General features: G+C 39.2%; 1 protein-coding gene across 6 annotated transcripts in view; it reads right to left on the bottom strand.

The window, feature by feature from the left end:
• TDRD7 (tudor domain containing 7) overlaps nt 1-23,561 on the bottom strand; it is a 72,760-nt gene that overhangs the window by 23,311 nt on the left and 25,888 nt on the right. For all 6 annotated transcript variants that reach the window (XM_025432259.3, XM_025432260.3, XM_025432258.3 and 3 more), the window contains 5 exons: nt 21,426-21,499; nt 18,938-19,155; nt 8,602-9,188; nt 4,901-5,087; nt 316-427 (listed from right to left, as the gene is read on the bottom strand). In XM_025432259.3, the coding sequence (XP_025288044.1) occupies nt 316-427; nt 4,901-5,087; nt 8,602-9,188; nt 18,938-19,155; nt 21,426-21,499 (1,178 nt within the window). The remainder of the gene's footprint in view (nt 1-315; nt 428-4,900; nt 5,088-8,601; nt 9,189-18,937; nt 19,156-21,425; nt 21,500-23,561) is intronic.

Genomic DNA, 23,561 nt, shown 5'->3' with positions numbered 1-23,561 from the left:
ATCAAACCCCATAATTCAGGGCCTCCAGCAGTTGTTGTTAGGGCAGTTAGAACAACAACAAAACCTTTAAGTTGGCCAATAGACCTTTTTATGATAAACTATATTATATATAAAATAAAATAAAAACATTGTAGCATGTTTATAAAGATCATATCTTAGAAAGAGGACATTAAACATGATTTTATTTATATCTTTCAAGAAATAACACATTATAAGACCTTCAGATACGTAGTACATTTTAGGATTTAACCACCCAAAAGTACAGCGGTAATAATGTATGAAAATAGAGAGAGCTTTAAAAAAAGTTCCTCTTACCTGCTAGCTTACACTTCGTAGCTTGGAATGAGAGTGAACAGAACTTTGGGTTCAATTTGTATGCTTTGCTCTTTTCAATATTCTCACTGAAACCATAGTCAACATAGCATACCTGATGATAACAGAAACATCATTTAGGTTCAAATAAAATTCTTTATTGTTGCTTCTTAAAAAACATTTGATGCCTCTAACTGGCTCCATTTATTCCATAATCAGCATGTCAAGGGATGCCAGACTGCCTGGAAAACGCCCAGGGTGGTGGCCCTGACTTGGGCCTCCTGACCCCAGGCCCCACTCCTCTTCACCAATGGAAAGAACAAGGGGAGACTGCTGAACTCAGCAGCACCACTGGTTCGGCCAACCCTGACTGCCCCCGCCCTCTCATCATAACATAAGGTGATGCCCACCTCACCTTATTCTTTCTTGATTCATATACTTCCACTAAGGATGCACACCCCTAAGGATCTGATTTGTTTCTAGAGAGGGCATCACCTATAGAGGGGTATTTATCAGATTCAAAATCCCCAGAACAGCACTTATAATGGCCGACTCCCAGCAATTATGCTTGGAGGGACCAGGCTGCTGTCAGCGACAACAATGATGTCATGGTTAGATAACAGGGAGTTCTACACTGTAAAAATAAGTACTTATGGTTTGTTTTTCTTCACTGGTGCAAAGCTGGGTTAGGCCTTAGTCCAGCTCAGCAAAAGCCCCCAAATCTGCTGAACAGAGGTCTGTGTTTGCAGAAACTTGCATAACTCTTCTTCACTATTAGCACAGATCATTAAGAGCTTGGATGTTATTTATAGAGTATTAATAAACACATTATATTGGAAAGGACTATATAAACAAAGCTTCTTTTTTGAGAAAAATAAAATCTAGAAACACTGAGCTGTGGTTTAGAATGATAACTCTATGATGATAACTACAAATCTTAGGGAAAGTGTTAAAAATCTAGTATGCTTCTCTAACTCAAACAGATGATATTATTAAAACAAAACAACAACAAAAACCAAAGCAAAAGGCATGGCTGATAAATACCAAGTAGCATAGATCCAAGTGCTTTTACCTCCTGCAGAAAAATTAAGTCCACAGGCCACTTCTTAGTATGTAGATTATGATACTAAACATACAAAACAGAAATTCTCAGCAGAGAATCAAAGGGAAAAAAGAAGAGTTGCAGAGACCCTGAACACTCTTCCGGACCACCAGATAACTGGGTGTGGGGGGCCTGTATGTCGCTTGTTGGAGACAATCATTTCCCAGAGTCCTATGTTGACTCAATTCTCCCCATAGGTTGAGATCTCTGACTCGGCTCCCAGAGCAGACGGCTAGCCATTTAAGCTTGTGGGCCCATTTCTCTAGTCCCAGATGAGCACCCATTCCTCCTCCCCAGAGGCCTCAGGAGTCAGAAGTGCTCCTTTCCTTTAAGAGCTATCGCCACCTACAACCTGGACTCTGCAATTCCCAGACCTAGAATGGAGAGAACAAGGTCTAACAATAGGACCAACATGTGAAATCAACATTCCTAGGAAATTCAGAATGTATTCGTAGTATTAAGAGACTAAAAAATAAGTGCTCCAAAATCTTTAAAGGGTTTCTGTGACATCTGGAGCTTGTTTTCTTTTTCCTGCTTTCTTTCTGAATCAAATATCTTATCTTTTTTAAAAAAAAGATTTTATTTATTTATTCATGAGATACACACACACACACACACACACAGAGAGAGAGAGAGAGAGAGAGAGAGAGAGAGAGAGAGAGGCAGAGACACAGGCAGAGGGAGAAGCAGGCTCCATGCAGGGAGCCCAACTTGGGACTCGATCCCCGGACTCCAGGATCATGCCTGGGCCAAAGGCAGGCACTAAACCGCTGAGCCACCCAGGGATCCCCCTCAAATATCTTATCTTTGTATGGCAGCTGAAGTTTACAAAACACTCGCTCGTGGGTTGAGAGTTTGACTACCAACACACTCTGCCCTGGGCCTTTGCCCTGTGAGGACTGAGTGGAGTTTCTCTCTCTAATGCCCTGGGATCAGCATAAATAGGCTGAGTCCTGGCATCCAGCCCCAGGCAATTCCTGGTTCTCTGGCACCATCAAGTGGCCATAGATCTCACAGCGCCACGTGAGAGAAGCAGCTGGAATCACTGGGATGCAAGTCTGGGTCAACACCAGAGGGCACTCACTTCAGGGCATGACTTCATACTCCTGTCTCCCATACTCACCAAGGATCTGACAAGTGGAAAGCAAGGAGGGAATTGTACTTGCTCTCAGGCACAGCATAGCTCAAGAGGAAAAAGACTTGCTAAGTAGATGGGGTTTCTCCAGATAAAGGGGGAACTGTATGTCTGTCTGCTTCATGGGGCTGTGGGGAACAAGCTCAGGCCAGAATTGCTCCAACGACTGCTAAGAGCTTAGGACTATACAACATACTGAGATACTCCTTCACTCCCAACACTCAGCAGCCACGCCACGGCTGGCGCGCCCCCCATCAGACACTTCCTTCTTCTGGCTTTCATGACACTGCCCTCTTGATTTTTACCTCTTCTTTAGACATTCTTCAGATTGTGTGAAAGGTTTTCTTTCCCAGAGGAGGTTCCAGTGAAGACAGGGTCTCTTGATCAGAGTGTTTTCTTACACAGGTAAGAGTATTTGAGACACAGATTAGGGAATGGAGGGATTGACCAAGGGCAAAGGACATTCACAGGCAGAAACAGGACTAGGGCCCAAACTGCTAATCATGCTGTGGTCCCTCCTGGTCCAGGTCTCTGCTTGGTCCTTAACTTTTCCAGATTTTTTTCAAACTTTATCCACATATAATTTATATTGAATGAAAAATGTCCATTTAAAGCATACAGTTTGATGGATTTTGACAAATGTATAGACCCACATAATGACCACTCTAATCAAGATACAGACCACATCCACCACTCCAAAAAGTTCCCCTTTCCTCTTTCCAATTAAGCCACCTCCATCTGTCCCAGGCAACCACTGATCTGATTTCTATCACTACAGATGAATTTCACCTGTTCTTAGGCATCATTTATCTGGACTCATACAGGATAAGTCTTTTGTATCTGGCTTCTCTCACTTGCACAGTCTATGAGTTTTATCCACATGACTGTTTTCAGTAGTTCATTCCTTTTCATTGTTGAATAGTATTCCATTATATGAATAAACTACAATTTGCTTATACATTCACCTACTGGTAAACGTTTGGGTTGTTTCTGCTTGGGGATTATAAATAATAAAGCTGCTACAAACATGTATAAGCCCTTTTGTGGACCTATGTTTTCACTTCTCTTGTGTAAATACTTAGGGTTATATGGTAAGTTTAACTTTATAAGAAACTGCCAAACTATTCCAATTTTCAGATTTTTTTAAAAAGATTTTATTTATTTATTCATGAGAGACACAGAGAGAGAGGCACAGACACAGGCAGAGGGAGAAGCAGGCCACATGCATGGAGCCTGATGTGGGTGGGACTCGATCCCAGGTCTCCAGGATCACACCCTGGACTGAAGGTGGCACTAAACCGCTGAGCCACCTGGGCTGCCCCAATTTTCAGATTTTTAAAGTCAGGTCAAATTGCTTAAAAGCTATAGCTTTGTAGATTTACTTACGGAATTTCCCAAATCTCTCTGTAAATGGCCAAGGGTGGCTACGTGGTTTGGGTGAGCTTGCCTCTGGAGAGGATAAGGGCCTCTTCTGTGAAACCATCTGGGTAAGAAACAGCAAGCACTGCTTTCTGACCCTCCTGACACTGTTCTTGGGGTCAGGGGTTTTGGAGGAGAGTCTCTGATGGACTAAAGCCCAGGTTCAGCGAGCAGTATTCACATTCTGGGGCACATAAGGGGTTATTTGCCAGGGACTGACACCACCACAAAAAATACGTTTCAAATTATGGAACAGAGGTTGCGGAAATAAAAGTATATTTCCCTGCTTGCAAAACCTAGACAAAACTGTGCCTTGAGAATGAGCGAGTACTCATTCTCAGTCTGCACTGAGGGAGAAAGAGGCCATGGGGCAGAGGCTGACCACTAGGAACATGGCTAAGTCTGGAAATCTTGGAGCCTGCTGATGGAAGAGACTGGCAAAAGATCCCTCTGATCTTTCCAAGAGGACTGAGAGGGCAACACTCAGATAGCTCTTGGGGCACGACCTGAGTCCTGTTTCAGAGTTCCCCTTGACTGGCTGCAGAAAAGGGGAGAGGAAGACTGTCATGTCCTCTGATCTATAAGCTTTCCTCACACCTGAGTTCTGACCTGATAGGAAGTCCACAGATCCTCTGATCAGTATTTATTACACATCTCCTAGGAATGGAAATAAAGGCCTTTTCCTGATTATATCACAGATTATGAATACTGTCATAAAGAAGACTTTTAAAAAAAACCTCTGAGATAATATGACTATCACTGACTTAACAACTGACAGGGATAAAGTCTTTTACAGATATTATCTTGTCAACTCCTAGAAGAAAAAAACCCCTAAATGTAGTTAGGAAGGACCCAATATTAGAAGGAACACTTACATTTGAAAAATAATGTGTTTGTCTTCATAATGCTTTGACAAAGTAAATAGTACTTGCCTTTATTCTGTTCTCTTCTGTTGAGATGATCTGTGCCCGTAACCAAGCATCCTCCTCAGCATTTACAGCCAGTAATTGCCCCACATGCACAGTCTGGACTGGCGTGACTTTAGGGTTCTTACTATAATACTCTTTCATCTCATCTTCCATTAATTCCTGAGCAGCAGAATAGTCTTTGCCCACATACCTGAATTATGTAAAGGAAGAAAGCATAAATGAAGCAACTCAGAAGGAAGAAAACCATGGGAATACATTAACGTTACTCTGTGTTTCTTCCACTGCCATCTTTGGTTCCAGTCTCAGGCATAGCTTATACCAACAGGTTAGAGAACATATATTTAGTAAACATTTCTTTTCTGTCTTGAAAAGGAAAATGTAATATTGTGGAGCTCGTGCAAAATAAGACCAGATCGAACACACCAGAGCAAATGCTTGACAACAGTCCAGACAGCTAGAGGATGTCACAGTTGGGGAATGTACAGGGAGGACAAGGCTAAGATTCAAGGGAAGGGAAGAGACGAGATATGGTGGGATATGGAGATGCCAAAGCAGGCCAGATTAACAAGAGTGGATTTAGGATTTTGACTAAGGCTGCGGGCAATCTTTGTAGATTATTGAGAAGAGAATCTAGTTGACCGTTTGACCTAAGGCTGGGGTTGAACAAGACTCAAGCTCTGAGAACAACTGAAATTTTAATAGAGAAAAACAAAGCCTTAAAGACATTAAACATGACCATGTGACAACCCATCCCCCCAGCTTACTGAACAAATTTGAACAAATTACCACAAAATGTTGAGTTTTGATATCCTTAAAGAGATATCTTCTGACTAAATCTCTTTTAAACTGTACACTTTCTGAGAAGTCTCTCTCATGATACAGCCTACCCCTTCTACAATTTTCTGCTGTTGAAACTGCAGTCACCTTGTCCTAGCATGTGTTATCACAACACACTATTTCCCTTCCTCCGACAAATAGGCTGTTTTTTTGCCTGTCAGTGCTGGGGGACAATTCTACTAAAGGCTGCCTTCCAGGATGTAAACTCCAGCAAACTAAGTTTGGGGCCTGCAGCAGGAGCTATCTCGGCCATAGGATGAAGCGTCTTTGGCTGGAACGGTGCTGTAACAGCACCAGAATCACAGACTGTGGAGATGGGGGACGTGCCACAAGCACATTGCCCTTAGTGTTGTTCTAGCTTTTACTCAGGGCCTGAGTGGTCCTATGTAGCTTTAAGAAACTATTCCCTTGGGAATGTGGTCATGCATTCTTAGTAACTATAAGCAAGACAGAAGATACCCTATTCAACCTATTTGTTCGAGGAAAAAAAAGCTTTACAAAGTCCTGCACAAAACGGAAAGAACGCCTCTTTTGAGGCAATGGCTATTTTAAAACCAAATACTATGTGGATGTTATCTACTCTAGAAGCTAAGAAGCCTTGTCACACTGTGTGGGTTCAGTTGACTGAACTTTACGAATGTGAAGGTGTTGCCTGCAGTGCAGCTGCACGCTCAGCTCCCAACGTTCCTGGGAGGTCTGCGGCTCCACCCATGTGCCCATTTCCTGGGACCCAGAGTCTCCCAGGGGCTCCGTTTAGTGCTGCTACAGCTCTAGGAGCCCAAAAGGCTGAAGCCCGGGCAGCAACCTGTGACCTGGCAGTCTGCTGGGCATGGGCACCTGCTAGGGATGGGGCCAGGGGAGAGAAGCAGGATAAAATCTGCTCTCTACAGCAACCAGTGGAGATGAGTGGCTACACGGCTTGGGGTGAGGATGATGTTACAGTTGGTTTGATAGTGGGAAGTGACAAGAATGAGGTCCTGCATTGTCTCCAAATTACCTGAGCATGTGGGCAAAGAATGACAGGTAGGCCAACTCAGGTATGCCATAAATACAAGGCTTTACAGAGTTAATCTTTGAAACCAGAGACCAGGGATTCCCATATTTGGTCTCAGGGTTCCGCCATGACACCTCAGAGTGTCACAGGCCCAGTTTCTAGAGCCTACTACTGTCTGCCTGAGTAAAGATGTAAATCTACACTAGGACTCAGCCCAGCTGGAATCTAAGTCTTTGGAACTGGGGTTTGGGGGCGGGGGGAGTTGCCAATGACCTAGGATCAACCCAACAGGACACAGTACCCCTTGTACTTCCTGGTTGCCAGCCACTGTGCTAAACGGTAGAATATGGATTCCAGGATTCAAATTCACACTGGAAAAGGGGGTCTAAATAATCTGAGGACCTGGATCCATCATCCTAAAGTAGATGAGAACCCTTTTACTACAGTCCTGGACTGGATCCAGAATCCTGCGATCCCTTGGTAAGAACACCAGAAATCACATGCTCTGTCTAGCCCAGTGCTGGGTGCTTGGTCGGACAATGGAACCAACAACTAACAGTATCAGACACCAAAGGATCCTGCCAAGGAGGCAGGTTTAAATTTTTTTATAATGATAAAGTTAGCAACATGTTCCTCAACAACCTTCCTCTACCTCAATTTATTAGTGAACCCCAGTCGGATCTCTAACTCTCAACAACCCATTTACAGCTTCAGGCTGTACCACATCTTAGAATAAGAGGTTTATTCATTTCCAACTGCTGTACCAAACAAGACCTCTGTAAAGCCTCTGTACATTTTACTTTGAACATACCAAGACACTTGATTCCACTTCATTATCCACTCAGTTTGTTTAAGTAGAAGAACTTAATATTTTTTATCTATTCTTCCACTGAAGGAACTTGATAATTTTTTGTGGTCTTTCTTTAGGGCATTCCCAGTTTAGCAATGATTCTCTGGAGGAATAACAGTCCAAACCATAGGGACATTTTGGTTGAAGCAGCCTGGATACTATTCTGATTTAGCCTTTTCCTTTTCTGTCCACAACCACTCTGGGTGCTTCTGAGATCCAGCTATTACACTGCTTCCCATTCTTTATCCAGAGTCAGAAACTATAAATTATAGTCTTTCAATATCTTTCATGTATTCTATATTTTCTCCAAAAGTCCACATCAAGTGTCTGGACCATTTTTTTTTTTTTTTTTTTTTTTTTTGTAATTTCAGTTATCACCAGCCACTTTGGCAATGACTGTTATCAAAAAGCCCAAGAAACCAGAGAGTACCTTTGGCTCCAAGAGTTAATCTGATGTATCATACTAGGTAGGCAGTGCTTAGATGTTCTGACATTTATGAAATGCTACATAGTCCCAGGTTAAATAGTATTACCTACTTAGTGGGTGACTTAATTTTTCTATGGATTAGGTATTGCTTTTGACATATATAGTTATCATGTTTTCAACATAAATTTTGTTTCACATTCAGAGCACACTATCATTCCAATTTTTAAAACTGCTAAGTATCTTTTCTCATAAGAACGGATGTATATTTAACAAATATAACAAATATTAAGTATGTATGAAGAGATTGATATTTTTAAAGTCTGATTTCAAGATGCTCACCGTCTACTGGGAGAGACCAATGTACATAAATAATCATAACGTAGAAGAATAAGAACTAATCTAAGAGATACAAACACAAAAAGGTTCTAGCAGTTGAGAGAAATGTGCAAGATATGAAAACAAGAATTGTTATTATATTTCATTGTAACTCTACAGAACTAAGAATATACTATTCTTCCTCAACTCCCAGCATCTGTGGGAAAAATAGCCAAGTGACAATACACCAGGGTCCTAAAGAATTAGAAAATAAAACCCACCTGATAACCACTTCGTTTGTGTTGCTTAGTTCAACCACCAATACAGATGGGGATGCCTCAGTTGGGATGATTAACGGAGGAACTGCTGTATTCTCCAGAAAGGTATCAACACTTTTGGCAATGTTTTCTTCTATCTGCAAATACTCTTGCTCAATCATAGACTTGATATCATAATCGCCATGTGCTTGCCCTGCATCCTTCAGGATTTTGTCAGTGGGCAATGGAAGTTTAGCATAGAGAATGGCCTTCTGGGGATTTCCAGAAATGTAGTCTATGGTGCATACATCAGAAAGTGAGGCAAGATTTTTTAAGGCATCCTCAGGGAATTTCATTTTGTACATGTCCTCAAATGCTTTGGGGAGTGCACTGGCCCAAAGACCACTTGAGTATTTTGTCAGCAGCTCTGCGACTTTCTCTTTAAAGTCTCCTGGCATAACTGCTGGACACCCTTTTAATGGTGGTATTTGTTTTGGAGCAGGTAGTGGAGATGGAGGCACTTTTTCACCATCCAGTTCACTTCTCAAAAGCTGCTTTCTCTTAGCTGGATAAAGCAGCAAATCTTGACCACCGCTACCAGGTTTTTCCACCTGAAATTTTTAAATAAAGCAAATGACAGATATCTCAATGGCTATAGACAACCTGAAAACACATTAATGCATTTCAAATGAGGACAACACTGTTTTCAAATTAAGAGAACACAAAGTGTACATTTTACTCTTCTCAACTACTAAGATTTAATGCATTTCCTTCATCTACAAATAACTCATGAGCCACATTTCAGAAATAAAGAGGAAAATAAAATAGCATGAATTTTCCTTATGTTGGAGTCTGGCCTCCAACAACCCTACAAAATCATGAGAATTTCTGCCCTGTAAACCACACATCTTACTTAGTTCTCTGTCAAATCCAAAGCAACAGCTTATAATATCGACTGAATACAAGGTGGGATGAAGCTGTGATTAGGTATCAGAACTGTCAGGAATAAACCACTGGGAAGAAATCTAGAAAATATTTAGACAAAACCGAAGAGCTAGTTGTTTTTCTTCTTCTGGCAGTATCCTGAGAAAACCCTTAGCTTTCCATTATTTAGAAAAAGACCCTCTGGAGATAAGGTGCAGCTTTTACAATCACCAAAATAGAAAGTTAGTTAAAAGTTGTCCCTTCAACGAAACAAGAGATAAAAATGCCTGGCACTTATGTCATTCAATCCCTAATTTTATCTGTGTAATATTTCTGAGAGGCATGGCTCAACAGCATCTGTTTGTATAGGAGAAGAGGAACTGCTATATGGCACCATTTCCCCCACCCCCCCACCCCCAAGTTTTAAGCCTTTCTATTACTAGACCAGAGGTCAGCAAACTACAAGTTGCAGCCCAATGCAGCTCACAACTTGCTTTTGTCTTGCCCATGAGCCAATGTGATTTTTATATTTTTAAATGGTTGAAAAAAAATCAAAATTATTTCATGATGTGAAAATTGTATGAAATTCAGTGTACATAAAACTTTATTGGAACACAGCCATGCCCATTTGTTTAGGTGTTGTGTATGGCTTTTATACTTCAATAGCAGAGTCAAGAAGTTGTGCCAGACTGTGGGCAACAATGACAAAGCTGAAAATATTTACTACCTGGCCCTTTATTTAAAAAGTTTCTGGGGCACCTGGGTGACTTAGTTGGTTAGGCGTCTGCATTTGGCTCAGGTCTTGATCTGAGTCCCAGGATTGAGCCTTACAGGGAGGGCTCTCTGTTGCTCCTCCTGCTTGTGCTGTCTCACTCTCTGCCAAATACATAAATAAAATCTTAAAAAAAATAAGTCTCAACCTTTAACTAGACTAAAGTTAGCATTCACAGCCCTCTAAAATGTTCCCCTATTGTCAGATCTTATTCAGCTATTCCTTAGTTGCAATTTAAGCCCTTAGAAGAGTATTCCAGACTACTAAGGTAATAATACAAGGTTGTAAGAAGTCCTCCCTCTCCTAAGAAGAATAGAATATTAATGTATTCTTTAGTTTTGTCTAAATATTTCCTAGCTTTCTTCCTGATAGCTCAGCTTGTTAGTAAAGAACACTGACATCTACTCATTTGCTATATAATGCTTAGGAAGAAAGAACCTAAATATGTGTATATAAAGAAGATATTGTCTTGTTACCCAAGAACAACTTGAAAAAGTCAAAAGACATCAATTTAATATTAAATAGATTGCTTTTAGTCCGATTATATATTCTAGGTGATACGTGAAGATGAATATTAACACAAGTATAAAACATTAGGTTTTCTTCCTCACATTCTTCTGTGTGTTTAAGTTTTGAGGAGATGCCTCGGTGGTTCAGTGGTTGAGCATCTGCCTTTGGCTCAGGGCGCGATCCCCAGATACCGGGATGGAGTCCCGCATCAGGCTCCTGATGTGGGGAGCCTGCTTCTCTCTCTGCCTATCTCTCCACCTCTCTATGTCTCTAATGTATAAATAAACAAAATCTTTTAAAATATATATATAAAAGAAAATAAAAAGGAAAAAATTTTTGAAAAAAAAGTTTTGATTACTGGGGGAAAAGTCCATGACTAAAAAACCTCAAGGATCAATGAAAGTAGAGGCAACTGAGTCCATGTTTATTTAGCATCTTCTGGCATTCCCAGCCATCATTGATGAACTCCTGCTGACACCTTGTGACCTTCTGGATGGTGGATTATATAATAGCCACAATCTATGTCCCTAATTTTAAGCCTCAGGGATATAAATGTCTGGACCATTTCTCATTCTGCTCTCAATGGTCTTGAGATTCACATTTTCAAATCTGGAATCTTAAAATGCCAATTAAATCTGGAATCTTAAAATGCCAATTCTCACTGTGCTTTTAAGACACTTAATAAGATATAAGAATGCAGTATCCAGGGAAGGTTTGAGAAACACAGTTTGGGAGCAAAGGAAGAAATAAGAATTCTATGTGAATTATTCACTTGTCATATAGAATCTCAATTAATGTAATCTTTGATTAAGACATGACAGTCCTCCACATGGAAAGCCAGCTGAGCTTTCTGGACCCACCTTCATTTTTTGCCTACAGACCTCTCTTCAACTTTCTGCAACACCTTCTCTGAAATGGATGGTAGAAACCTATTTCAGTGGAATTTCTTACTTATCTAAAATAACTCTCACAAGCCCCATACCCCAACTGTCCACATGGCTTCTTGCAACTCAAAAGAGGATATCCACTCAAAAAACTACCAGTCTGGGAAGTGGCATGACCTGGAACTCCACACCTTTACTTACTCCACCTCACCCTCACCCTCAACAGGTGAGACAGGTAGGTAACGTAAAAGATTAACTCCCTACACTATGGAGTTTAAACTACCTTCTTTGGCATTCATCAGAAGATTCTGGTATCTAACATGCCTTAGACTTTTTATACCCCATGAGTTCATTATACTTAATTTGATTTCTGCCTCATTTGGAATTGCAATGAGATACTTCTCTCACATCCCTCTGGGATTTTGCAAGTTTAAAGTAGACATATTGGGTTTGGTATATGTGAGGCCCAAGGATTTCAAACACCAATTTCTCTGGGAACCCCATTTGTTCACACAAATAAAAGTATTTATCCTATGCACCTAGAACCTTTCTTCTTCTTTTTTTTTTTTTAGAACCTTTCTTCTTAATTATAAGAGGTTTTTACTTCCTCCTTTCTAATTTTACTTGTAAACTTAAATTCTTGAAGCCCAAATCCTTTGAGTCTATGGAAAGCTCATCTGCTAACTCTGCAGCATGAGCAACTGAGGTAAACTTACTGTCTCTCATGGAATTAGAATTTTCTGTAACAGAATTGGTATTGTCCAATTAAATCAAAAAGATTTCCAAAACAGTTGTATATGTCTCATCCAGCCACAGTTTTGTTTCCACTGGGTACTGGTTCTTTGTGTTGAAGCTTTAAGTTCTAAATTTCATTTTATATGGTCACCAGCCAATACAAACCTGAGACAGTACAGTAAAATTACATTTACCCAGAGGCCTGCTTCCCAGCTCTTCCAAGCATTAGCCAGGTTATGAACTCAGAAAGAAACCAATTTAAAATCTCAACTTCAGCAGTGAATAAAGACCCCTGAGTACCTTGCAACAGTGAAAGCATCTAAGAGTTACTGACCAGAAGCTAGTTTATAGCTTCTGATTAGTCAGTTTAGAGAAAGAAAGATTGGTTGATAACCCTCTTAAGAGCTCTGTCTTTTTGTGCTAAAGCTGAGAAGTGCTGGAAAAGTTAGACAGTTGAGAAAGAGATGAGAGAATGCTGCCCAATGGCACCACTGGGCCACAGTGAAGATAAAGTGATAGGTTGGGAGCTGGAGCCCATAAGGGCAGTGGACGAGGCATACTCTGCATGCAGGAAAATACAGAGATGAGCTAACCCACCCATTTCAATGTTCTACACCACCTACATCTGCCACCCTCTCTGCAGCAGTTTACCAATACTAATGATGCTGAGCCAAGATATTCAGAAAGTTACAACTTTAGTTGCTTCTGTTTAAGAAAGTACAAGTGTTTGTGGCATATTCCAGAGATTTAATCAAAGGTAAAGGTAAAAAAGTGCCTTGTAGAGGGTAACCCCTGAGTGTTTACAAACCATCTGCCCAGAAAAACTATCTCCACCATTTTGGATGAGTAGTTTTACAGATGGTCTACATTTTAAGGCTCATACTCTCACCTCTCACTCCTTTATCCTAGTAAGAACTTTTTAATGAGGCTGACTGCACCTATTTATATTAGGATAGACTTCAAGTCATTTTACTTCAGTGTGGCCTGACATCAGGCTCTTGCTCAGTTTCCTTCAGGAACACGATGGCATCTTCTCCTGCTTAAATGTGTGCAGAGGTTTTGGGAATGATCTTGGCTGGTAGCTGTGGCTTTCACTGCGCCTTCTAGGATAGGTGGGTACTCTCAATACTTTTGGCGGGTTGGGCTTGAAGATAATAGAAACTCACCTCATCTTAAAAAAAAGAAAAAAAGAAACTCACCTCATCTTGGAGTTTTGATTCCTTTGACTTCAGTCATCTACTGCTCTTTATCTTTTTTCAATATAAACTTTTGTTTTTTCTTTAGCTTTTCCTCTATCTTCACTGAGATAAGTTCCTTTGTAGAGCTTGCTGGGCATGTCTCTCGTTTACCAGTGGGTTATAACCTGCTTTAATTTAAGCTGGGCTGCTCCTCAAAAAATAGTGGCTTTTTCCCCTAAATGCCTGCTATGTGTCTGACATTGTACTGCAACCACTTTTTATAGTTTGTCCCACTTCACTCCAACAACTCTATGCAATGGATAGAGTCACATTTTAGAGCAGAGTAGGGCCCTGAGAAGCTGGTTTGTATGCTGAAAGTAATACAGCTAAGAAATGACAAGGTAAACCTAGAACTCCAAAGCCGCACTCTAGGGCCCTATGGGCAATTGCTCTGGCTCAAGTTCCAGCACAGCAACATTGTACACATCAACATCTCTATTCCGATCTCACCACAATGCTGTTCTTTTCTGCAATTCAGATGTTCCCTGAAATTAAATTTAAAAACTGTTTCAATGTGTTCACATATTTTTTTATTGGTGAAAGATGAGAAACAAAATTGGATTTTAATGAGATATTATGGCTATACTTTCAAGCCCTCAGTTTATCTTTTCACTGCTGCTTCTGCAGGCATTGCTGTATAGATTATATCCATTCTATGAAGTCTGAGAATGCATCACTGCTGTGTGATTTATGATCACTTCCTTAGAGAGCCAAATTGTTCATTTTCAGCCCAGAAATATCCAGGCGTTAAAAAAAGGGCAGTTCCTTTTGCATGAGCTGTAGTAATTAATTACTACAATTAAGGAAAAATTCCTGAACATCCAAAAATATAAAAATATATATTTATAAATGGCAGAACTGCTGTCTCCTTCTATGATATTATAGAAATTGCTGTACTGATGCAATTCAGAACTTTAACAATTTTTTAGAGACTGCTATATTAGAGTACTCAACAACTGAAAGCACAGTGATTTCTAAAGGGTAGGGAAATGACATTTAACAAAAATACAGATTAATAGTAAAACCTTTGTGTAAAAGCATGTATAATTAGTACAATGGGGCAGTTTTTTCATCACTCACATTTTTTTGTTCTAGAATTTTATGATCTCATTCGTAAAATGTTATATTCAGAATTAAAGACTGGTGTGCCTCCAGGACAACTCAGAACGTTGCCCCAGCTATCCAGAAAATGGCCCAGTGCTCATTCTCTAAGTATCTGAGGTGGGGCAGAAATTCTCAGCTGAGTGCATGTGCTCCTGTCTGGCTCTAAGATGAGCCCCCCACCCTCCACCACCCAGCTCTCTCTGCAGCTTTATATAAGGCATTAAATAAAGACATATATTCTGACTCATGTGGGAATGGAGAGGCTTCGCTCTCTACCCATATTGCAGAGAGTGGGGAAGGTCAACAAAATCTCTGGTGTTCAACAGTCACTGTTGCAAGATCTAGAATTTTACTAGAAATCAAAGTCTGCCAGAGGCTCTGGATCCTGAGTAACCTCACGGTGGGGGCTACCCACTAAGTTCCCACCAAATGATGACTCTTTCATGAGGTGACCTGTAGCTTCTGCTTGCCTCTTGACTTTCTTCTTGAGCCACTCTCTCCTTTTGAAATTCTCTCAGTTTCCTGAGAAAGCCTGTTTTTCTGTCTTAGGCTCTGACACAAGCTGCCTCCCTTGCCTACTTACTTCAGCTCACCTGTCTGGTTTCCATGTAGCAGCCACCTCCTTGGGAAGTTTTTCTTGACTCATCACACTAAGTTGGGCCCTCCTATTTATACATTTCCTTAACACCTGGAACTTCTTCTATACAGTCTCAGGCTTATCATTATGTGTTCAATGTTTATTTTCTCCTTTGGCCAGTAAGTGTCATAAGGGCAAGGACTACGTCTGTCTGATTTACTGCTATCCCTAGCACCCAAGGCACTGTCTGGCTCATAAATCCCAACCAAACACAACAGTTAAGGAAAACATTATTAATAAGATCAGCATTCTAGAACAGCCAAGGGGTGTTACCATCCTCCTCCTAGGACTGAGTGGGAATTCTCAGACTCCAGTATCCTTGGTCTAGAGGCCTATCATCTTGGGCTCTTTGCCTTTCCAGGACAGCTTCTGCATGATTTCCACTTCCCTTACAAGTTGCCTAGGAACACTGTGCAATGGGTTAATCACTGTGAACATGACTATATTCTCTTCAGCTTTCAAAAAACTCAGTCCACATTTTGTTGTTGGAGGTTAAGAACAAAGGTTAAGAACAACAGAGTCAAAGCTTCCTTCCACCTGCATCAAAAGGTAATCCAACATCCTTGTGAAATGGCTTATTGCACACAGCTGATTAGAACCTCCATGAAAGTAAAATTTCAGAGCTGCTCTTTGGCCCCAGAAGCTCATGCTGCCCATTCTGATATTCAAGTGGAAATACCTGCAAGTGGCTATCAAGTATATATGGTAAGTCTGTCAAATACATATGGTATAGCCATTGTATATAGGTATAAATGGGGTGTTTTCCTTTCATAACTTTATTTTAAAATCTTTTTTATCTAGAATGTTTTATATGATTGGAGGAGAAAGCACTCTTTAAGAAAATAAGGAGATATTCTGCACTTGGGTTTCCTCTTCAGTTTCACAATAAGCAATATCTAGGAGATACACACTACAAAATCTTCCTTACCCAGAATTTTCTGTGCTGCATTTGACAATGCCCATCACAAGGATGTTGGATTCCTTACCCAGAATTTTCTGTGCTGCATTTGACACCAGCCCTGGGTATGCTATCAGTGTTTCTGATTTTCAGCAAGATGAAAAGCAAGAAGTCAGAAGAAAGGGAAAACAACTATGGTATACCTGTTTAAAACTGTCTAAAAATAACCATGGCATAATTGCTTAAAACTGCTAAAAATATTCAGAGATTATAAGAAAACACTTTTGATAATATTAATAGACATCAATAAGGCTGGCAGTTTGGGGGATCTTAGACACAATGCTTTAACATTAAGCACATTCTTATCCCTAGTAATTTATAATGATTGCATCTAAACAGTCCTACTCAAAGTTGAGAGACAGCATATAGATAAAGATGGTATATTCATCTCTTTCATATTCTACCTCACTGCCTGAACATGATCATGCAACAAAGATGAATCTGAGCAACCAAAAAATAAAGTCAGTTATTTCAGTACCTGATATTTAGTAAGAAACCCTTCATTTTAGGTAAAGTTTTAACATCAAAGAGATACTCTTTCATCCACAATCCTAGCAAGAGAAATTTTGGGGTTTTGCAGACATATAGTTAGCAAAGATGAAAATTTCCCCCCAAAAGCCATAAATCAAGCTACACAAACATTAGTAATTACCATGGAGTATGAAACAAAGTAACCAGAAACAATAATTAAGAAGATCTGTGGGGAAGCCCTGGTGGCTCAGCGGGTTTAGCGCCATCTTTAGTCCAGGGCATGATCCCGGGGACCTGGGATCGAGTCCCACATCGGGCTCCCTGCATGGAGCCTGCTTCTCCCTCTGCCTGTGTCTCTGCATCTCTCTCTCTCTGTGTCTCTATGAATAAATAAATAAAATATTAAAAAAAAAAAGAAGATCTGTGGGGATCCCTGGGTGGCGCAGCGGTTTGGCGCCTGCCTTTGGCCCAGGGCGTGATCCTGGAGACCCGGGATCGAATCCCACATCAGGCTCCCGGTACATGGAGCCTGCTTCTCCCTCTGCCTATGTCTCTGCCTCTCTCTCTCTCCCTGTGTGACTATCATAAATAAATAAAAATTAAAAAAAAAAAAAAGAAGATCTGTGGAGTTAATTTTTAAAAATTTACTACAAAGACAATTTTTTAAATCTAAGCTTTAGAGTGAGTTTTATGTGTATCTTAACCCCCAAAAAAGGTTCAAAGTTCATTGAAGATATGCTATAAGTTTATGACTGTCTATAGATTTAAAAAATAAAAGATTCATATGCATTCAGAGAAGGGGCTCTAGGCCCTACATCTCTAAATTGAGCAGCCTGGTGAAATATCAGAAGTCCTCTCAAGATGAAGGAACCCTGAGAGGCTCATCAGTGCTGCTAAACCTCCAGCCAATGAGAAAACTCTCCCTAGAAAGGATTAAAAATGGAATGAAATGAACGGTAACCAAAAAGAATTCCCATTGTAAGAGCAATCCCTATATTCCACATAAGTCAGGGTTAACAGTCTTCTAGTCCGTAAACATCCTGACTTTATAGGTAGGGCAACGGCCTATATCCAGAGTTTGCTCTTTGGCTTTGTTTTCCAACTTTCCACTGTATAGTCTGACACATGACGTGGCCGTAAGGCGTTCTTGGCATCTACTTCAGTGATTGGTACATGCAGGTACACAGTAAATGGTGTGTGAACAAATAGTCTGGATAGATGAGTGAAGGATTCTTGCCTGCAAAGTGACTGGGACTCGAATGGCTGTCAGTGACCTGGAGGAAAAAGTGGTTACAAAAATATATGCTGAAAAAAAAAAATGCTGTCTTCAGGCCAGGTGCTTAGAAAAAGACAGTGGCCTGTGCTTTACCCAACAATGTTGGGGAACAAAACAATATCAAACAAAAATCATATACATATTTAATTCTGCAAGCTTAGAAGCACCAAGTAGCTGCTAATTCTGCTGTTTAAAATAGTTTCATTGTTGAATATTTTCTATTTAAATGAAAACATGAAGAAACATCTAACAGTGACTTTAGTTTAAGAATCTAATTGTCTCTGTTCTTGGCTGAACTAAGATTTCTAATAAACTATTCTGACCCATCATTTTATTACAATAATAGACTCAAGTAGAAACAGGTATAGAAATTGATGTCTGTTGACTTGTCAATTTTTTTCCTTCAAAGAAGTTTGTAAAAATTTTAAATCAAACTCTATATTAACTTAAAAATTAAAATAAGGTACTTTATAAATAGTCAAAATAACAAGCATGTAAAATTTGAGGCCAATAAAGTTTTATTACCAGTAAGTTCAGCTTATTAAAATGGCAAGATATCAGTATCTATTGGAAGCAGTTCAATACAAAACGGTATTCATATTATCACCTATTAAATGCACTTAAACAAATTTAAAACAAAATACATAAAAACAGCAATCACAACACACACAGCCCCTCAATCTTGACATACTTCTCTAAATAGATGTTAATCCTAGAGATAAATATTAATGAAGCAATATTATATTAAGTGCTTTATGCTCCCTGGATAAAGGGTGATATGATTAATAACTCAAAATCTGAAAGTGGGGCAGGGAGAAGGCATCAGAAGGGAGGAATAAGAAGAAACGTACCGTGCAAATATGAGGCCAGTGTTCAAACTGTTGTAAAATTCCTTGATTAAGTTCTTCTTTATATAACTCTTTGTAAAAATGTGGAAGCTTAGATATCCAAATGCCATTGTTATGCTTGTTTAGTATTTCCTTTATGCGGTTTTGAACCTCATCCATTTTATAAGTGTAAGAGGCAGGAGGCGTGACATTTGGTTTTTCAACAGTCTGATTTAAATTATCTTTAAATTAAAAAAATGATAGAATTAACCAAAGGCTTAACATTTTAGATTATCCCCATTACCTAGTATTTGTGTCATTAGGCTTTGTTACACTTGAGGCTTATAGGGGTCAAGGGACTTAGAAGTAAGCAGGATTAGGCCAAGCAGGACTATGACAACTTCATTCTAAATTTTAACCCTGAAATAACCAGTAGGCTCAACAGTCACCCATAGAGGGATCCTGCTCCCTTTATGTTGCAAGGGTGCTTCCTAACTTAAACATCAGGGTGATCTTGCTTCATAAAGAATAATGAAATTTATTATTTAATCATTTTCTAAGTGCAACTAAGAAAGGTTGAATTTTGGACAATAGTGGTTTATATGCAATGCTTAAAGCTGTATTACTCAGAGCACTGGGATAATGCCTTAATAGTAAGATCAAAGAACATTTTAGAGAAGATAAAAAACTATCTAGGTTTTAAAATATAATTTTCTGATTAGTGAGAAAAATAAGTTAGCAATACACAGATGTTGAAAATTGATCCACCTACAATAATCATCCTAGCCTCAGTTTATAAGGTAAATAAAAGTTCTGGTGCCCACAGAGAACTATTAATAAATTGTTTTTATTTCCTCATTCCAAATCATTTATCTTTTATAAGTGAATTTTTATAAAGTTTTGGCTAACTCTCTTTACTCACACTTATTTTTTATTTAATTTAGAATCCCTGAGCTAACATCCTAAGACAATAAAGAAATTTGAATGTCCACTATAGCTGACAGTTCTGGCATTTTAAGAACAATGGAATTCATTCTAAATGTCTTCTAAATTTCACTGGGACACAGATTAGAGAGTACTAAAGATTACCATGTACAAGCAAAATATGTTCATATTTTAATTAGACAGTATTTCTACTGGGATTCAGCAAATTTTATTGTTTTAAATTGGCAGATAGAGGAATACCCAGACTAGTTTGCTGGCCTCTGAGGATACCAGGAAGCCAAAGGGTGAACTATTCTTTGAGGATGGCTAGATGCTGACTTTGCTTTATCTGCCACAGGGCATGAGACTTGGTTTGGCTCAGCAAACAAATGAGTCCACAATGTCCATATAAAGGCATTACTAATTTATTTAGGTTCTTCCCAGATAATGATACAAAAGTATCAGGAATAAGGAAAAGGTGAGCTTCTGAGAACTGTAAGACCTCCCTTAAAGAGAGAATGTCAGAACTGATACACAGTTGGAGTCTTTGCAAATGCATCTGTTCTGTGAGGCCACTGGGAGTTCCCTAAGTTTGTGTACCTTCTGTTAAACAAATCAAGAAAGTAATCTGTTTTGTAACAGGTAGGAGAGGCTGTGTATAGTGTGTATGTATCAGCTGCCAGGTGAACTGCAATCCTCCTGAAACAAGTCCTCATGGTTCTATAGAAAAAGGCTTATTCTAATTTAAAAGGATTTACAACCTCTAAAGGGTATACATCTTTACTGAGTAGCCATGTTTCAGAAAATGCATGTGTAATTATTAACAAAAAAATCATATTATTCAATTAATTTCCATAAGAAATACCAGAGATGTGTTATTATGGAAAAAAATTATTTGACTTAGTAAGAATCACACTTAAATCAGCAAACCATTTAAAATTACACTTAAATTTCATGTAATATAAGTACTGGTTTTGAAACACTATCCCTCAGGTGGGTCTATGAGCAGGGAATTTATACTCTGGTTGGAGAAGACAAGGTAACTAGTGTGTGCATTTTTAATCTTCAGATTCTTTGACTTTATTCAAAGCATTTATTTAGTATTTCTTACTGTTTACTTAACATCCCTATTGGATTTTATAACCCAAGGAATCATTTATATTTGTACTTAGTTGCTTAGTGATCATTGCACACAGTGTAGGGTCCCAGACTTTTAAATGGTGGAGTACCTGAAACCATTTTATGAGGTGAAGCCCCAAGTTTATGTACTTTAAATTTTACTCTCTAATGAATGAGAGGGTTACAAGGGACACAAGTACCTCTGCAGGTGATACATGGCAGTGAAACAGAATTGGTCTGATGTGAGGAAGGCCTTATCTCAGAATAACGATATCCCTGAAGGTATTATTTTCTCTTTAGATTACATCATGTTATAATTTAAAGAAATGAGGAAAGAGTGGAAAAGAGATATATTTTAAGTAGGATAAGGTGAGAGCAAATGTGAAAAACCACCACCAGATATTTTTCTTGGGGCTCTGAAGCTCCAGAAGCCAAAAGGTATCATGAAGATAATGTTTAGAAAACATACCATTCATTTCCTTAGCACAGGTTCTTGAGAGATGCATCTGAAAAGGTGGTGGAAGGGAAGCCTTTGGGCTAAACCTAAGGTATTAAAAAAAAAAGTAAGTTAAAATTCTAATAGCAGAGTTTATGCCAAATTTTAGACACCACTTTTTATTTAAAGTCTCTGCAGTACTGAACAGCAAAACAAGTCAGAATAAAATGAGCAAAAATGAAAATGGTACTTGGTATCAGCTTTCATATTTCATATTCACCAAAAAAAATGTGTTAAAAAACTCAAACTACAAATTTAAAAAGAACTTGGAAGTTAGATCTCCAATTAATTACCTTTAAGGAACTAGCCGTATAAAGAGGGAAAAAAATCATGCAAAGAATAAGCAATTGAACATAAAGTATATTTTGAAATATAACTAAAAAATGAAGGACTTCCATCACCAGATATTGAAAGGAGTTATAAAGTTACAACATTTATGATCTTTGAACAGATAAGTAAAATGATACAGAGCTTAGAAACACTCAATGTACATTGTATCTTAGCATATAAGAAAAGTGGCATTCCAAACCACAGAGGGGATTGCTCAAATAACAAGTTAGAAAAGAAGAAACACAGATTCCTCATACCTCATACCCTTACCCAAATAATTTTTGTATAAATTATATTGGATACATGTAGGAAGATTTTTCCAAATAGGAGGACAAAGACCAAACACACACACACCCCATTTGTGTTCATGTCGGTGTCTCTCACTAAACTCGGAGTGTCTTAATGACCTGTCCCCAGTACCTAGTGCAGTACTTGGTACAGGGAAGGGATAGTGAATATTGTAAAACTGAGTAATATGATTGAATAAATCAATCCCTGCACCTTGCCTAGCAGTGGGTATGGGACTAGAGTGGGTGACAATGACACAGTATACATATTTTCCAATTTTTGGATAGTATGGAAGACTCTAAAAATTAGATAAATTCTTTGAAATTAAGCATATCTCAAAATATTTTAATTCTACAATAAATTATTAAATGATAGGCTACCAATACAACTTATTTAATATACGATGTTATGCAACTCTAAGAGCATCGTATTTATGTGTTGATGCATCTGGGTAATAATAGAAGGTGCCAAAACACATCCAACTCCTACTTATGGAGAACTGTTAGGGAGACAGCACTCTTTTCCCTTGTGCCAGAGCCATAAAAATGTGAATTGGAACGCTCCCCTGCTTTGAGGGCTCTAGCAGCAGGCCGAGGGTTATGAACAAAGCGAGAGCACAGAGAGATTATGGCAAGGACAGCTATGGTTCAAGCATGGGTAGGTATGATGGATGGGAAAGAAAACAGTTGACAGAGCAGAAGAAAGTTTTCAAGGGAAACTGCAGGGCCACATGAAAAACAAACGTAAGATGAAAAAGGTCCAATCAATTTTATAACAGTAAGTATAAAAGATGTGTTTCTTTTTATTTTTATTATTTTATTTTTTTTTATGTGTTTCTTAAAAAAAAAAGATTTTATGTATTTGAGAGAGACAGACAGAGGTAGCGAGAGAGAGTACAAGCTGGGGGAGAGGCAGAAGGAGAAGGAGAAGCAAGCTCCCCACTGAGCAGGGAGCCTGACACAGGGCTCAATTCCAGGACCTGGAGATGATGATGACCTGATCCCAAGGCAGACACTTAACCAACTGAGCCACCCAGGGACCCCTATTATTTTGTTTCTTAAAAGACAAATACTTGGATGCCTTGGTTGGGCATTTGACTCTTGATTTTGGCTCAGTTCATGATCTCAGGGTCATGAGATTGAGCCCTGCATCTGGCTCTGTGCTGGGCATGGAGCCTGCTGTAGATTCTCTCTCTTCCTCTGCCCTGCCTCCTCCCCTCCAAAATGGCTTGGACTATCTCTCAAAAACAACCAACCAACCTTAGACTGGTCCAAAAAAAAAAAATCCCCCATCAAATCTAAACATACACTATTTATTAGAGATATATTCTTATCCCACAAACACTTATTTAAGAACCTGCTGTGTGCTGGTCATGAGCAGACAGTAATGATCTATGATTAAGCAAGAGAAACACACCCCTATCTCATGGACTATATGTGTGGTTGAGAAAACTAACTGTGGTAAGCAGCTATGACATGACCCTCAGTGATT

This window comes from Canis lupus, chromosome 11 (genome assembly GCF_003254725.2).
Source record: "Canis lupus dingo isolate Sandy chromosome 11, ASM325472v2, whole genome shotgun sequence".
Classification (NCBI taxonomy): Eukaryota; Metazoa; Chordata; class Mammalia; order Carnivora; family Canidae; genus Canis; species Canis lupus.
The sequence above is the reverse complement of the archived record's forward strand: the minus strand, read 5'-3'. Positions and strand labels throughout refer to the sequence as shown.